Source organism: Acinonyx jubatus, chromosome X (assembly GCF_027475565.1).
Source record: "Acinonyx jubatus isolate Ajub_Pintada_27869175 chromosome X, VMU_Ajub_asm_v1.0, whole genome shotgun sequence".
Classification (NCBI taxonomy): Eukaryota; Metazoa; Chordata; class Mammalia; order Carnivora; family Felidae; genus Acinonyx; species Acinonyx jubatus.
This window is the reverse complement of record NC_069389.1, coordinates 109,273,570-109,291,891: the sequence shown is the minus strand read 5'-3', so window position 1 is coordinate 109,291,891 and position 18,322 is coordinate 109,273,570. Positions and strand designations below refer to the sequence as shown.

Genomic DNA, 18,322 nt, shown 5'->3' with positions numbered 1-18,322 from the left:
CCCAAATGGCCAATACAAAATTGAAAAATCAAACTAGTGTGACACTGCATATCGACTGTCGTTCAATTTTTAAAAAATGAAACAATCACTCCACAATCCACTTAGGAGCCAGCGTGATAGGTTCTTACAAATTTAAACTTATCACTCCTAGGTATTCACTCTAGATACATGAAAACATATGTCGACACAAAGACTTTTACATGAATGTTCAATGCAGGATTTATTGTTCATAATAGCCCCAAACTGGAAACAATCCCAACGTCCATCAACAGGAGAACAGACAATGTTTGGTATGTCCATGCAGTGGAACATTATACAGCAATAAAAAAGGACAAACTATAGAAACAAAAAAAAGCTATATGAAAGAAGTCTTATATAAGAGAGTACATATTATATGATTCCATTTATATAAAGTTCCAGAACAGGCCAAACTATGGTGGAAAAATACCAGAACGGTGGCTGCCAGTGGATGTAGTAGCTACAGGGATTGACTGGGAAGGAGCAGGAGGGGAATTTGAGGGATGACAGTAATGTTCTATATCTTGATATGGGTTTGGAGTTACACAGATGCACACTTCTGTTAGAATTCAGCGAATGTATACTTAGAATTTGTGTATTTCCCCATAAGTAAGTTGTATAATTTTTCAACCTGTATATTTTTTTCTAAAAATGGTGCCCTCCCAAATTGTCTTGAGCAAGGGTTGGCAGCCTGTGGCCTGAGGTGGTGTGGTGTGGTGGAAAGGGCCCAGGCTTTAAATTTTTTTAATGTTTATTTATTTTTTGACAGAGAGAGAGAGAGAGAGAGAGAGAGAGAGCGCGAGCACGCGCAAGTGGGGGAGGGGCAGAGAGAAAAGGAGACACAGAATCTGAAGCAGGCTCCAGGCTCCGAGCTGTCAGCACAGAGCCCGACACGGGGCTTGAACTCACGAACCACGAGATCATGACCTGAGCCTAAGTCGGATGCTTAACCGACTGAGCCACCCAGGTGCCCCGAAAGGGCCCAGAATTTAAAGCCAAACAGACATAAGTTTGAACCCTGTCTTGGCCGTTAGGTTGTGTGTCCTTGGGCAAGTTACTTAACTGCTCTGTTTCCTTACCTGTACAGACAGTAGCATAGTGCCCCAACATATAATAAGTACTCCATAAATAGTAGCTAATAATAAAATAACATGTGAGATGATTTCGGGTCACGGGGCCAAAGATGGCATCATCGCACATCTCGTGGACACCGTTCCAACCAAGATATTCATCTACTAAGGGTTCTATCTGAATCTTCCCTGGGATATGTGTACTTCCATAAGGTCCTCTGAAGACTAAGACCTTTAAAAAAAACAAAAGTATCCCCTCTCCCTCCCAAGGAGTAAATGAACGAAGACTTGGAACAGTGCTTGCCTGATTGGCTCTTAGTCCCCCGAACTGTACTCACCTCAGGGTCTGCACCTTCGTTGTAGGAGCGAATGCTGAAGGCCATGCCTTCAAATGTGTGGTCTACCCGCAAGATGGCCAAAGCCAGGCTGGCTGCTGTCAGATTTGCTGTCCTCCCAAAAAACTCCATCTTGTGACCAGCACGCTCAATTATCCTCAGAATTCTGCAAGGAACCACAAGTAGAGAAGAGCATTACTACCTCTTTAATATAAAACCCATTCTCCTTACAGGATTTCCTCAATGTAAGACCTTTCCTTCAGTTTTAATCTCTGGTTTTTACGTTGTTTAGGAATTACTGAATAAAAGCACCGGCAGGAATATTTGGGGGATTAAAAACATCACGTACGGTGCCTCCTACAAGACTTGGTTACTGATCGGCCATAAGGTAGAGGGAGGTAACTAGTATTATTCTCAAGCTTTTTGCTTGAGCACTGGGTGGATGCATTCTATAGAAATTGGGGGAGCCCCGGGGCTGGGAAAATAGATTGGAGGCTTGGTTTGGGGTAGCTATTTATTTGAAAAGCTGCTACGATTAAAGTTGAGTTAGAATTTGCCATGCATTCCTTCACAATTGGGACGTGAGTGCGATGATCCCCTTGCATCACACAAACACGGCTTTGGATGCATAGCTTCCTGACCTTGAAAACTGGTGATGACTGCATACAAAGGAATGAATTATAAATATTGTGAATATCATGCAATAATTTATTTTACCGAAATATTAGTACTTACTCATTTCTCACTTCACGCAGATCAGATGCTGAATTGTTTTGCTTTCCCAAAACAGCACTGATTATTTGTAGTATCATCTGGGTTAGATTCATACTTATCTCATGACATTGTGAAATGTCAGATACTTTAGAAACAATAATCTTTGTCTCGTCTTCATCCAGAGTGGGGGATTCATTTATCAAGTTTAAAATGTGCTGTGCAGCATCACCTGCATTCTCTGGGGAAAGAAAATCGAAATGTAAAACCTGCATCACTTCGTTTTGGGAAATGCCGGTCTGCTTCCTTCCCTTTCAAAAGTAAAGGCAGTGAGGATGCCTGTGGTGGCTCAGTTGGTTACGCGTCCAGCTCTTGATTTCAGCCCAGGTCATGGTCTCACGGTTCGTGAGTTCGAGCCCTGAGTCAGGCTCTGTGCTGACAGCGTGGAGCCTGCTTCAGATTTTCTGTCTCCCTCTCTCTCTACCCCTCCCTCACGCGTGCGTGCATGCATGCGCTCTCTCTCTCAAAATAAATAAACATTTCTTTTAAAAGTAAAGGCAGTGAAATAGAAATACATACCAAGGTAGCAAAATTTACAGTAAATAAAATGCTGGACCTCAATTTCTTTCTTTCTTTTTTAACGTTTATTTATTTTTGAGACAGAGAGAGACAGAGCATGAACAGGGGAGGGTCAGAGAGAGAGGGAGACACAGAATCTGAAACAGGCTCCAGGCTCTGAGCAGTCAGCACAGAGCCTGATGCGGGGCTCAAACTCACGGACCATGAGATCGTGACCTGAGCCGAAGTCAGACGCTTAACCGACTGAGCCACCCAGGAGGCCTGGACCTCAATTTCTATAACAGACGGAGTCCCAGCAAGTAGCACAGAAGTCAAGTTTTTATTCATTAAATCCTTTTTAAAATACACCAGGGAAACCTTTTTGGCACTGAAGATTAGCTCGCAATTAGATTCTAATTAAGTTAAGACTTTGAGTATTGGATTGAGTTAAGTAGATCCCACCTGTACTAAAATATCAGCAAACATTCTCAGTCTGTGTTTTCATAATCAAAGATGGCAATGATATTTTTTCTGTCAAGAACCAGCAAGCACAGGAAAAAAGCAACTATGGACCAATATATAGTAAAGAGCAACTTAATTTAGATTTTTTTTAAAGGGTAAGAACAATAGATATTAATTCGCCCACTTTTTTCTTCACTTTTTATTATGGAAATTTTCAAACACGCACAAAAGTAGAAAGAATAGTATAATGACTCCCCATGTACCTCATGAATCACCTAGCTTCAACAAGTGTCAATGAAGAGCTAATCATAGTTTATCTACTCTCACCCACCTTCCTCAACCCCAGATTATTTTAAAGTAAATCCCAGAAATATCATTGCATCCATAAATACTTCAGTATGCATCTCTAAAACCAAAGACCTGTTTGTCATAACCATAATGCCAGTATTTGTTAAACAAATACAACACGAATTAGATTTTCGTTCAATATAACCCCTATAAAGCTGAGCTCCTTGTGGTGCCCTGCTAGTTTAAACTCCCGTTTAAGTCCAATAACCAAAATATAATGGAAAACAATCGAAACATACAATCCCTTGAGAGAAGTCCGGAGAGAGATTACACTCATAAGGCTTAACCCAGGTTACACTGCAAATAACCAAGTCTGTTTGGGAAGACAAATTAGCAAAAACACCACCCTCTCTCTCTCTCTTTCTCTCTCTGCCTCTCTCCCTCTCTCTCTGCAAACAACTCTCTGTCCTTGTCAATGTAAATTAAGCAATCTTACCCGAGATTCTCTCAATTTCCACCCTGCCCCCCCCTTAACTATTATCACAATCTGCCCAACAATGGAGGTGGCAGAAAGGGGGAGCTTGAACAAGGTTGTAATTACTTCTAAATTAATATTTTGTCCTTGTCACATCTATCTTCTGGTCTGTTAAAGAAACTTGAGAAAATACTAAGACTGAGATGGGGGAAACGTACGATGTGCTCATTCACAGATTTTTCTATTGCTCTTAGTAAATTTTCAGGCTTTTGTTGTAAGTGGGATAGCCAGCGCCACCTACCCAGAGTCATTCTTTGGGCCTCAGTGGCGTGACTTCAGTCCATGCAGTCCCTGCTGTCACAGAAGGAAAGTAAACAACTGGCCAATGGGAGACTGACTATACTGTGGAAAGTAATCACAGGCTTTTCACCTAGAGTCATCCAGTTTTTAAGTGAAATGCAGGACACATCACACTCTTTGCGTAAAAAATGCTAAGTCCTCGAGCGAAAGCAGTGGAAGGAATCCTCCCTTGTTTGTTGTAAAATAAATCGGTCCGGGGGGCCTGGGGGGCTCAGTCAGTTGAGCGTCCGACATCGGCTCAGGTCATGATATCATGGACCGTGGGTTCGAGCCCTGCGTCGGGCTCTGAGCTGTCAGCTCAGAGCTTGGAGCCTGCTTTGGATTCTGTGTCTCCCTCTCTCTCTGCCCCTCCCCTGCCTGCCCTCTGTCTCTCTAAATAAATAAATGAATGAATGAATGAATGAATGAATGAATAAATAGACAAACATTACCAAAAAAAGAAACAATCACAACCCAGCTAGAACCAGTCATCCCTGGTAGTCACGGAGAATGTGGACAAGCCTAAGGCTGCATCTTCTAATGAGAAGCATCAGATGTATATACTGCAGGGAACAAAGACTTCACTAAATTAGCGAGCCAATGGTATTTTCTTTTACAGAAATAGAAAAAAAATTCTAAAATTCATATCGAACCCCTCCACACACACAAATAGCCAAATCAATCTTGAGAAAGTAGAACAAAGGCATTACACTCCTTGATATCAACATATAATACAAAGCTACAGTAATCAAACAGCACGGTACCGTGTAAAGGCAGACCTATAAACCAATGGAACAGAATAGAGAGCCCAGGAACAAATCCACACATATACCATCAACTGATCTTCAACAAGAGTGAAAAAAAATACACATGAGGAAAGGATAATCTCGTCTACAAACGGTGCTGGGAAAACTGAAAATTCACATGCAAAAGAATGAAATTGGCCCTTCTATTACATCGTACACAAAAATCAACTCATACTGATTCAGGACTTAAATGCAAGAGCTGAAACTCAAAAACTCCTAGAAGAAAACATAACGGGAAAACTTCATGACATTGATCTTGGCAACAATTCCATGGATGTGGCACCAGAAGCACAGGAAACAGAAACAAAAATAAACATATGGGACCACAACATATAAAAAGTTTCTCACAACAAGAGAAATAATCAACAGAATGAAAAGACAACCTACCAAATGGTGAAAAAAAATATCTGCAAACCACATATTTGATAAGGAGCTAATCTCCAAAGTATACAAAGAATTTCTATAATTCATGGGGTACCTGGCTGGCTCAGTCAGTAGAGCATGTGACTCTTGATCTGAGGGTCACGAGTTCAAGCCCCACAGTGAGCATGGAGCCTACCTTAAAAGATAAAAAAAAAAAAAAAAAAAAGACTTTCTATAACTCAATAGTGAACAAATAACCTGATTAAAAATGGGCTAAGGACTCAAATAGACACTTCTCAAAAGACATAAAAAAGGTCAATAGATACATGAAAAGGCATTCAACATCCATCATCATAAGACAAATGGAAAGCAAAACCACACTGAGACATCACGTCACAACTGTCAGCGTAGCTATTATCAGAAATCAAGAGACAAGTGTCGTCAAGGGTGTAAGAAAAGGGTACCCTGGTACACTGTGGGTGGGGATGTAAACTGGCACAGTCACCATGGAAAACAGTATGGAGGTTCCTCACAAATTAAAAATAGAACTACCGTATGATCCAGCCATCTCACAGAGATATCTACAGTAACGTGTTCATTACAACATTATTCACAATAGTCAAGGTATGAAAATAATACAAGTGTCCATCTAGAGATGAATGGATAAAGAAAATGTCACACACACACACACACACACACACAGGAATAATATTCACCTTTAAAAAGAAGGAAATCCTGTCATTTGCAACAACACGGATAAACCTGGAGACATTAGGCTAAGTGAAATAAGCCAGACACAGAATGGCAAATATTGCATGAGCTCATTTATCTTTTTTAATGTTTTTAATGTTTACTTATTTTGGAGAGAGAGAGTGAGTGGGGGAGTGGCAGAGAGAGACAGAGACACAGCATCGGAAGCAAGCTCCAGGCTCTGAGCTGTCAGCACAGAGTCCGACGCGGGGCTAGAACCCACGAACCGCGAGATTAGGACCTGAGCCGAAGTCAGACGCTTAACCGATGGAGTCACCCAGGCACTAGCATGATCTCATTTATATGGGGGAATCTAACACAGTCGAAGTCACAAGAGCACAGAGTAGAATGGTGGTGGCCAGGGGCTGGGGGAGGGGAAATGGGGAGTTGCTCATCAACAGGCATAAAGTTTCAGTTAAGCAAGATGAGTAAGTTCTGGAGATCTGTTACACAACATTGTACCCAAAGTCAGTAGGAATATACTATACATTTAAGAATTTGTCAAGTGGGGGAACTGCCTGGGTGTCCCGGTCAGTTAAGTGTCCAACTCTTGATCTCAGGGTCGTGAGTTCAAGCCCCACATTGAGCTTCACGCTGGGCACGGAGCCTACTTAAAAAAATTTTTTTGTCAAGAGGGTAGATCTCATGTTAAGCGTTCTTACTACAATAAAATAAAATTTAAAAAAGAAAGAAAGTAGATTAGAGGTTTCCAGGCATTGCAAGGATGAGGGGAAGGGAATGACTGCTAGCTAATGTGTGTGGGGTTTCTTTTTGGAATGATCAAAATGTTCTAGAACTAGTGGTGACTGTTGCACACTCTAGTGAATATGCTAAAAACCATGGAATTGTACCCATTAAATGTGTAAAATTTTATATGTGAATATCTTCATAAAAATTTTTTTCAACTACAAGATATCGATTTCTGTTTATCAAATGACTGGAGATTCAAAAGGTTTTTTTTTTTTAATTTTTGTCTTTTTTGAGAGAGAAAGAGGGAAAGACAGAGATTGAGCCAGGGAGGGCCAGAGAGAAAGGGAGACACAGAATCCGAAGACAGGCTCCAGGCTCTGAGCTGTCAGCACAGAGCCCGATGTGGGGCTGGAACCCACAAAACGCGAGATCATGACCTGAGCTGAAGTCGCACACTTAACCGATTGAGCCACCCAGGCGCCCCATTAATGTTTATTTATTTTTGAGAGAGCACAAGCAGGGGAGGGGCAGAGGGAGAGGGGGACAGAGGATCTGTAGTGTGGGGCTCGAACTCACGAACCGCAAGATCATGACCTGAGCTGAGGTCAGCCGCTCAACGGACTGAGCCACCCAGGTGCCCCAAGACAGGCACTTTCACATCTTGCAAGTGGGAGTACGAACGGGTGCAACCATTACAGACAGCATTTTAACACCATCGAAAGTATGAGTAGCCCGGCAATTCTACTTTTAGGAATTTATCTTTCAAGTATATCCCACTTAGGCAAAATGACATATGTACAATATCCATTACAACAGTTTCGTAAAAACAAAATGTTATTGACAGCTTAAATGCTCGTCCATAGGAAACAGGTGAAAGAAATAAATTATGGCCCGTGCATGTGGTATAATATAATGCAGTGATAAAAAGCACGAGGAAGCTCTCCATATACCAAAACAATAAATTTCTGCAATATATTGTGAAGAGAAAAAAGCAACATGCAGAACAGCATGGATAGCATGCTCCACTTTGTGTACAAAGAGGGAGGGAGAATATACACATATATGCATATGTATGGGGTGTGTGTGTGTGTGTGTGTGTGTGTGTGTGTGTGTGTGTGATTTTCCTTGTAGATACATAAAACATCTCTGTGGATATTTATTGAATGGCAGGGGTCAGCAGTGGGAAGATGTTTCGCTGTACAGCCTTTCTGTTTTTGCAATATTGAACTATGTGAAGAATTACCTATTAAAACTGTTTTTTAAGTTTATTTATTTATTTTGAGAGAGCTCGAGAGAGAGAGAGCACAAGTGGGGGAGGGGCAAAGAGAAACGGAGAGAGATGGTCCCAAGCAGGCTCGGCGCCCCCAATCCAGAGTCCGATGCAAGGCTCAATCCCACGACCCTGGGATCATGACCTGAGCTGAAATCAAGAGTCGGACGCTCAACCAACTGAGCTACCCAGGCACCCCTTAAAACTATTTTAAAGTGAAAAGTAATAATTAGCTACAAATTATAAAATAAAAAACACTATAAAGCCAAAAGAACCCACTGAGAGTCCTAGCTTAGCATACCTCGCTCCCACCTCTACCAACGCGAACTACCTAGTTTCTGAAATTGGATCATTGTAAGGTGGATTTTCCCACATGGGGCTAGCCTATACCCTCTCTGGTCTCAGGTCAAGCAGACCAACTGACGTTCCATTATTTCACTAATGTGTACAGAACAGTCTTACCATCACTTATAGTAATGTTAGCGAGATCCACAATCTTATCAGGAAGTCCTTGAAGCAGTTTGCACTGTTTTAACTTCGGTTTTTCCCACTGAGATTTGCCAGTCTCCATGTTGATTGAGCTGAGAAAGAGACGAGAGAGGGACAAAGAGCTTTCTCGTTGGACGATGAGGCCAGAATAGTCTTAAAGCAAACAAAGAAGGAACACGGTGTATCTTTGGCATGCCTCTTCCTTTTGCCCACTCCCACTTACAAACACTGGGCTCTCCTGGCTGAGATAGCAAAGGCAGGAGCCCAGTGTTTGTAAAGTGAAGAAAACTTTGCTCTTGGGGAACAAGCGAATCTAGGGTCCCCATGTAGGAGGTATAAAAAGGCAAGAGAGTCTGAGATGAAGCATGGCAATGTCCAGCAGAGCAAGAGCCGGGGCACAGATTTTTGCCCCTCTGGACGTGGCTCCTTACCCTCACTTTCCTTTCTTACCCCCATTTTAAAAGGAAATTCATTTTAGAATCAGTCCCCGTGTCAGTGTATCATTCCCCAAAGGCAATTGGTATGGCACCCTCTGCCGCTCTTTGCCCCCACCGTCCACCCTCCCGTATTCAATACAGTCCATTTCAAATGAGCTGACACATTTATTGAGCACCCACTGTGTTCTCGGACCTCTGATAGTGCAGACAAACACAGCAGGGTCTGGTCCCGGCAGGAGCGTGTTGTAACTTGGTGGTTTGAGTCTGTAAATGTAACTATGTTTAGGAGGCAAGTTGTGAGACGAAAAACTCTATCAACAAAACGGACTCTATCAAAACCACCAAGAGAGGAGAGCTTATCTGCAAGCTCTGAGCTGAGCTGGATGCTAAAAGGACAGACATGGAGGAGGGCCCCCCTGCCCCGAAGCAGAGCAAATAGTACAAGCAGAGAAAGAGACCCGAGGAGGCACCCACCCGAGTCCACAGTGGCAAATGGCCCTCCTTGGCTGGAATGCATGGTAAAAAAAAAAGGGGAGCCCACAGGTCTTGAGTACTGTCTTTAAGAGCTCAGACTTAATACCCGAGGCAATGTGGAACCAGAGCAGGGGAAGGCAAGGGGACTGTTTTAATAGTAGCTGAGGGACAATGGTAAGGACCTGCACGGGGGTCGTGGTGGTGGAGTCCGAAAGCAAAGGCTTCATGTGAGCTCTGATTGTGATCACAAAACCAGCATGATTTGATAACCTGATTAGATGTATGAAGAGAGTAGGACCCAGTCTAAGATGTTGCCTTCCAAAAAAAAGCTTTTAAGCCTCTGTCAAACCCTGCTGCCCTTCTGGGCTGCCTACTTAAGTTAATGGCATAAACCATTAACAGCAGAGAGTCAGAGAAGAGGGGCTGATGATGTAAAGAAGGAAAATGATAAGGCAACAATAGGAGGGTGATTTAGTAAATTATTATGGCCCATCAACGAGGTAGCTTCGGAGGCAATTTTTCGAAATGGTCATTAAGAAGAATGTAAACCACAGAAAATGTTTGATCAACTATTGAGTGAAAAGGTAAATCACATTGCTGATAGGAGGGTGGTGATTGCCACTACAAAAAAAGCTACATAAAACTTAAAGGCACAAAACTTAAAGGCACACCGGGAACAGCGAGATGAAAAAACACACCAGCCTAAAAAACAGCTGTGTTCCAATGGTGGGATTATGGGTGATGTTTTCCCTTTTGTCTTCTTGAACATTCTTTTGGAATGTGATTATGTTGCACGCGCGTGCTTAAGTAGGTCCGAAGGGTAAAAGAAGGCAAGACAAGGGTAGAGGGGGAGGGAGGGAGCCTGCTCAGAAGCGTGGCCCCAGTTAAGGGGACCTTTGAGTATCTGAACTGGCAGTTAGAACTTGGCCAATACATACCAGTCTCTAGTGGCGTTTCCATCCCTATTCTTTATGCATCTAGTTTGGGCTGTCTCGGTAGGGTTGGTTAAGAGCCACTTATAGGTCCCTTTGTATTTAGAGACTGTTTCTTGGGCTTTGCACCTTCCAGGCTCTACAGAGAAAATGTATGCACATTTTAAAGGGCAAAAGGCACTTAGAAGAATCATGAACAGCCATTATGACCCATCATTATTATCCTGCCTGTAAACACCAGCAAATAAAAGAGGAAACTTTTTCTACCAGGCCCTTTAAAGCAGGCTTCACGGAAAATATGTGAAATGCAGCCCTTTCTTAAATTAAGCCTCCCAGCAAAACCTCACATTTAGTCCTTTTCATTAAAAGCACAAATTGACAGGACAGCTTTTTGTCTTCGTGTTTAAAAGTGTTACATTTGCATTGACTAATAGTTCAAGCCACCCACACAAAAACCAAAAGCCCTCACCTGCCGGTTGCCCTCCTTCAGAGGTACCCACTGTCAATGATGGGAGACTAAAGACTGACTTCTCCTTCTGGATGCTCCCTCCCTTCTTCAGGGGTTCTGGGGTGGATTTGGTTTTAGTCAACTCCACGTACCGACCGTCGCCAGTATTAGACACGGGAGCCCTGCTCTGATGTTGATGCTGAGGGCAAGGTTTTGCTGCCAAGTGTGGTCACATTTAGGGAGAAGTGACCCAGGCTAAGTGTGCATGGTCAGTCCCCTGTTTTCACTGACCACCCACTGGGCTCATGACCCTGGTTCCAGAAATCTTCCCCCTCGTGTGTTGACAGAATGGTTCGGCCATCCCAGTCTCCTGTAAGCTCTGCCTGTGGCTTCTACCCTTCTCTGCCTGCCACTCATCTGTCACTTGGGACCACAGCCCACCCTCTGCTACCTGATTAGTTTGTCGCCGAGGATTGTGTGTTCTAACGCGGATGTGTGGTATCCGGGTTAGCCCGCAATCTATTTTGCCGCAGTCTATTGGGGAAAAGTAAGAGAGCTATAGCAGCAATGGCAGGGAGTAAGGGAAGAAATGCCCATGAGAGAAAGGCCCGGCTGTTCCCAGATCACTTTCCAAGATGAATAGCCTGGCTACATCAATCAATAAATCAGCAAGCATCTATCGGGCAGCTCTAGTGTGGGATGAGGAAGCTCCCCCACCCTCCGGGTATTTATGCAAGAAAGACAATTCTCCCACTCCGTTGATGGACGGGCCACTGCTGATGTCCAGAGCTGACCAATGGTCTCTGATAGTCCCCCTGTATTGTTTATAAGCTCTTACAGGCAGAAAGGTTCTCAGGGTGAGTGAGCACTGTGGATGAGGAAAGGGATGTGAAGACAACTCCTCTCCCCTTCAGAACTCAGGACGTCTTCCTATGCATGCATTATGAGCTTTATAATAAGGGGAATGAGAGGAAAGTGGCTGATGGGCATCGAGGAGGGCACCTGTTGGGATGAGCACTGGGTGTTGTGTAGAAACCAAGTGGACAATAAATTATATATATATATATATATATATATATATATATATGGAATATAATAAGGGGAATGGATGCATATGGAATACCCCCCACCCCAAATTACCTAGTTTTTCCACTGCAATGTGTTCCGATGCAACTAACAACATCAGTTGACCTTGCGTGAAGTTTCCATGTGTGAGGTTGCCATGTATTTTCCTTTCGATCCTGCTAATCAATTCGCTGGCTGCTAAAGAAGAGTTGGCTTTTAGGATGACCTGACAAACACAGCTAAAAAGCAGAGACAAAAGAACAATGTCGCAGTTATGTCAACAGGGTACAACTTGGCCCGCGGCGCTGAGATTTTTACCCAGGTGGTTTAATTGAGAGCCCATAAACACCCAACATTTTACGTCAAGTGGCAAGCCTTAAGACATAATGGAAGACGGCCCATCGAAATCTTCTGATAAATTTTCTCGTCTGCCAAATAAACAACTCAAAGCCCATTTGCAAAAGAACAGTCAGAAACATTCGCATTCTATTAAAACCAACTAGCCATGCGTTCGCTGGGAGTTTGTGCTAATTAATAGAGAAGATGGAGTACTCAGGATTTATTACTCGAGAGAAAACCTTTTATCCTTCTGGTCTCCAATTTATCCATCATTACTGCAATGAGGCAAATGGCACACGCTCAATTAGTCTGTAAAGAGGTGTTCTGCAGAAGGCCTATTTCTGCAATAGTAATAATGGAGATAATGATAATGATAGTAGCTAACATTTGTAGCACTCTTGCTCCCCTCGTCTTGCTACTCATGTGATCTTCACAACAGCCTCACGAATAGTGCTATTATTAGCCCCATTCCACAGATGAGGGAACTGAGACTTAGCCAAGGTCACAAATACCTAGTATGTTCCCTGCTGAGTATTCTGTGGACTTTTCTTGACGGCAACAAACGCTTTATTCCCCCATCTCCAAATTATGACCACTTTGGACCCCATTTTCTTTTCACTACAAAGAGGCAGCAGGCTCTTTGCTAGGCTGTGCCATGACCAACCGAAACAACTTATTTCATGAAGGCAAGAGCCCAATTACAGCATCTGTAAAATAACCACCGGGTACTTTGATCTCCTTCTGACAACTCTGACCCTCTGGGGCTGCAAATACAGAATTAAATGGAAGGAAAATCAGAACTAAATGTACCAGCCATGAATAAACTCAGTTCTTACCTGTATGGTACATAGGAAATTGTAGCCATTCCTTGTCCTTCCCTCTGTTTCAAAATAATGCAAAAGAAAAGTACATTGTCTCCGAAATCTTTAAACAAATGTTACAATTGAGCACAAGGCTTATTGACAACAGCAATCATCATTATGCTTTACATTTATGTAACCCATTGCCATTTGCAAATCAGTCTCAAAAAAGTCAATGCATCTAGTCCTCATATCATCCCTGTGGTGTGGACAACGCAGGGAAAGTCACCCCATTTTCTAGATGAGAAAGCTAGGTCTCAGAGAAGGTAAGTGATCTGCCCAGTGTCACACAGCTGACGAATCACAGCACTGGGAGCAGAAGCTGAGACTTCCGGATCTAGATCCTGACATGGTGATGACAAGAGTAAACACTACCAAGCATTTACTATGTCCTGTGCTAAGCACTTTACATGAATCATCCCATTCCACCTTCACAACTTCCCTGTGGGGAATGGTAGTATGGTTATCCCCATTTTACAGATGAGGAAACTGAGGCACAGAGCGTTCAATTAGGTTGTCCAAGGTCTCCCATTCAGGAAGTGCAAGATCAGGGGTTCTAACCCAGGCAGCCTGCTCTAGGGAACACAGTGTCGCCAAAAGGCTTTCTACACCTATTATTTGAGAGCAATTTCACTTAGGTTATGTTATCTATTAAATTAAAAAATTCAGACTCTGCTCTTTACAGAAAGTATTTTAAATGATGACAAATAGGAGGCCCCCGGGTGGCTCAGTCAGTTAAGTGTCTTTTTTTTTTAAGTATTTCTTTTTTTTTTTCCAGTTTATGTATTTATTTTGAGAGAGAAAGCACAAGTCAGGGAGGGGCAGAGAGAGAGGAGAGACAGAGAATCCCAAACAGGCTCCACATTGTCAGCGCGGAGCCTGATGCTGGGCTCGAACCCACGAACCGTGAGATCATGATCTGAGCCAAAGTCAGATGCTTAACCAGCTGAGCCACCCAGGTGCCCCAAGCATCCAACTCTTGATTTCAGCTCAGGTCATGACCTCACGGTTTCATGATCTCAAGGTTCGAGCCCCGCATCAGACTCTGCACTGACAACACAGAGCCTGCTTGGGGTTCTCTCTCTCCCTCTCTGTCTGCTCTTCTCCGTTCACTCATGTGCTTGCTCTCTCTCTCTCTCTTTCTCAAAAATAAACAATTTTTAAGTTTAAAAAATAAATGACGGCAGATCATTTGGATGGCACTGCAGGCTTGATTTTATTTTGTATAAGCAAAATATTTCTCTCATGTTTAAAAACCTTACGAGCTGCATTGCGTACTAATCCTTTTGGAGTCTGACGTGGTAAAATTTTGAGGCACTGGGATAAGTACTGAAAATCGGGGCAAGGAGGATGGGAGGTAGTTTTGTCACACTCTGACTTCAAACCTATACACATAAAAGGCAGATTTATTATTTACAATCCCCAAGTCCTTCCATGCTCCCATAGCCCACACAAAAGGTACCTCAAAAAAACTGCCCCACAGAGAGTTCAGAAAAGCAGAGGATGGTCTTCCTACTGGGTCGCTGTGCAGATGCCAAAGAAAGTAATGTAATTTGACCCTCAACGGCCATAATTGAGCTTTGCTTGACATACACTTGGGTAGAAGCACTAATTTACTTATATCTACTCAGGCACAGGATGAGTTACAAGTCATTTTGAAAAATTACTTACTGCAGTTTGATCCATGGTTATTTCTCCCTCAGAAGTGTCTCTGTATCAAAAGCATAAATACACACACACACACACACACACACACACACACACGTAAATGAAATATAGTGTCCAATACATGAGGACTCAAGTTCAGGAGAAAGACAACTGTGAGGCAGAACAGTAGAATCTCCCAGCTTGGAATTCAAACACTAGGGCTCTAAGGAGACACTTCAAAAGAGCTTGGTCATTATCTGAGTACCCAAATGGTGGTAAGTCTTTGAGCAACCCCACTCCCAGGAATCTGTCCCATAACAGTACCAACAAGGGCGCATACAGATATACGTACAAGAGTGGAAATAACTGAATGTCCATCACTAGGTAATCGGATAAATACACCATTGCACACCCATGCAAAAGGATCCCATGCAGTCATTAAAAGGAAGAAGCTAAATCTGTATGTGTTGGCCCGCTAAGATGTACATGATGTATTTTGAAGCAAGAAAAGAAAGGTGTAAAACAGCACGTAGAGTAGGATCCCGTCCTCTTAATAAACGTATGGCCCCAAATCTAGGAGTATGTAGAAAATAAGCTGCAAACCAGATATTGGAGAGGGTGGGGAAAGGCGGGTTTTCTCTTTGATCTCGGCTCCTCGATACTTCTCAGCACCTGCCCATTGCACTGTCATCACCTCCCCAAATCTGCACCCCAGGCAAGTCTTAGACTAGTCAGCACTCCTCGCCTTACACATTTCAGGTTCCCTTTGGAATATTCTACCTCCTGAAAGTGCGTTAATCAGAAAATAAAGAGTCTTATAAATCTTCACGCATTGGCCATCCCTAGCCTTTCATCCCTCTAAGGCATGATTTTTCCCCTCAAAGTCACAGAGCATTTTAAAGCCAAAAGGGACATTAAAGGCAACTGAATCTAATTCCACTGTTTCCCTGATTCATATTCCTCTGTTTTGTTCTCCCATTGGCTTTACACCCTACAGTGATAATACACATTTTTCTCGTATTCCAAAGAGAACCTACACTCAGAAGGGAAGATGTAACTCAAAATGCCGACCCTAAATCTCAGACGGAAAAAAACAAAATGAAATCCGCCCTCCCCTGCCCCCGGGATAGGAACATACCCAGAATGCCCCCAAACTGCCTTCGACCCACAATAGATGATACCCCCATACCTGCTTTTAATTTGAATGGCCAGATTAGCAACAGCAAATTCACTGTCCTGAAATATAGAATTCAACTGTAAGAGACAAAACAGATCGATTTTAGTATTCCCACTCCTCTATCAAGCCAGGGAAGTTACCTGAGACAATGTCATCATTAAGCTGCATTTATTATTCCAGTGAGATCAACATTTCCATCTGCTCTACTCAGTTCTTCAATTTACATTTTACCTACTGCCAGGGGCTGAATAGCGTCCCCTCCAATCGATAGGTTGAAGTCCTAACTCCCTCACGTGACTATATTTGGGTGTAGGCCCTTTAAGGAGGCAATGAAGGCTCAAAATAGTCAGAAGGTGGAGCCTTAATCTGGTAGGACTGGCAGTCCCTGGAAGAAGAGAGACACCAGATATGTGTGTGTGTGCGTGTGTGTGTATGTGTGTGTGTCTCTCTCTCTCTCTCTGTACCTGTCGCGCGCGTGCGCGTGTGTGCATCGTGTGCGCATGTGTGTGTGCGCGCGCACACGCAGAAAAGGCTGTGGGAGGACACAGTGAGAAGGTGGCCCTCTGGAAGCCAAGGAGAGAGTCCTCTGAAGAAACCCACCCTCCAGGCGCCTTGATCTTGGACTTCCAGCCTTCGGAACTGTGAGAGAAGAAATGTCTGTGGTGTAAGCCCCCCAGTGCCTTGTATTTTGTTATGGCGGCCCTAAGAGACAAATACACGCGCCCATTTTCAAGCACTTACAATCATGCTAACCACACGGCAAAAGAAATGCTGATGGGGAAAGAGAGGAAACAGACATGATCATTTACTGTTGGTGGGGTGCAAATGGATATCGCCTGTCTGGGAGGCCACCTAGCTTTATGTTAGAATGTGAAATGTGGGGCCCAAGCGGGGCTCAGTCGGTTAACCGACTCTTGATTTTCACTCAGGTCATGACCTGACCGTTTGTGAGTTGCAGGCCTGCATCGAGCTCTGTGCTGTCAGTACCGGGCCTGCTTGGGATTCTCTCTCTCTTCCTCTCCTACTTGTGTGCTCTCTCTCCCTCACTCTGCTTCTCCCCCACTTCTAAGCTCTCTCTCTCTCTCTCTGTCTCGGAATAAGTAAATAAACTTATTTTTTTTAAATGTTCAATGTTCATGTGCTTTGATCCAGCAATTCCAGCTCTGGGAATTTATCCTCTAGAAAACCTCAAGTGCCCCCCAAATTTATTGCAAGGGCATATCGTCAGCATTGTTTCCAAATAGAGAAAAAAATAAAAGTGACCTAAATGTCCACCGCTGGGTGTCTGAATTAAAAAAAAAAATACTATATTACAACCATCCAGTGAAATCCTTTGTATCTGTTAAAGTATATGAGGTAGATGTATATTTGCAATATGAATATGCTCAAAGATATATGGTTAAGTGAGAAAAAGCAAGCTGCAGAATAGGATAATTGTATGATTCCAATTATTTTTGTAAAAGAACAGACATGCATCAGTGTTACCACGGGTATAGGGGGAAAAAAAAAAAACCTCAATGAATATACCCCAGACTGTTAAGAGGATTCAATACAAGCAGTATGAGGGAAGACATTTACTTTCTGGGGCTCAGATTTCAGTCTCTGGATTTTTTTTTTTTTACAGAGAGAATGTATTACTTTTATTTTCAGAAAAAAAATGTTAGGATAAAGAAAACATCGTGTAGGAGAGAAAAAATAAAACTGCAGAAAATAAACATATTTAAATACAATAGCATAGGCTTTGTTATCGCTGCCTCCCCACTTTCTCCAATTAGGAAAATTTGGCAGAAGCCCAGAATTTGTGTCGGTGAAGGGAAAGTTCTAAACAAATTAAAATAATGACATCCCATAAAAGCTTTCAGCATTGACACCGTACGTCCTTACGGTGTTACTCACACAGTAGATAAATTTGCAGCAAAAAATCAAAACCAATTAGCTGTGAAATGTATTATGGGTAGAAAGAAGTTAAAGCCTACTTTTAAGCTACTCCGTCCATCATATATATATGCACATACATATATTCACAGATTTTATATGTACCATAAATATTTAAAAGATTATTTTACCCAATTTTCTGCAAATTCTTTGACAACACTGATAACCGGGATCCTTGGGTCTTCATCAAAGACAGAGAAACTCATTTCAATATTGTAGAAGGAGACTGTAATTAAAAATGAGATTAATTTCATTCATTTAGCTCAAGAAATTTAACTTCCATAAATTTGGTCAACATTGCTTGTCAGTTTAGAGAGACCAACAATGAAGTCTCGTTCTTAAATTTTGCTTAATTTAACTCCAAGGTCAAGAGCCAACACTTGG

The 18,322-nt window shown here is 42.7% G+C and overlaps 1 protein-coding gene across 5 annotated transcripts in view; it reads right to left on the bottom strand.

Moving 5' to 3' along the window:
- Positions 1–18,322, bottom strand: part of ADGRG4 (adhesion G protein-coupled receptor G4) — a 101,328-nt gene that overhangs the window by 42,022 nt on the left and 40,984 nt on the right. For all 5 annotated transcript variants that reach the window (XR_008289873.1, XR_008289872.1, XR_008289871.1 and 2 more), the window contains exons 5-11: positions 18,070–18,164; positions 16,016–16,080; positions 12,056–12,219; positions 10,474–10,606; positions 8,598–8,716; positions 2,159–2,375; positions 1,427–1,589 (exon numbers count right to left, since the gene is read on the bottom strand). Coding sequence is in view for 2 of the 5 variants with exons in the window: in XM_053201740.1 (XP_053057715.1) it covers positions 1,427–1,589; positions 2,159–2,375; positions 8,598–8,716; positions 10,474–10,606; positions 12,056–12,219; positions 16,016–16,080; positions 18,070–18,164 (956 nt within the window). In the remaining 3 variants the exon portion in view is untranslated. The remainder of the gene's footprint in view (positions 1–1,426; positions 1,590–2,158; positions 2,376–8,597; positions 8,717–10,473; positions 10,607–12,055; positions 12,220–16,015; positions 16,081–18,069; positions 18,165–18,322) is intronic.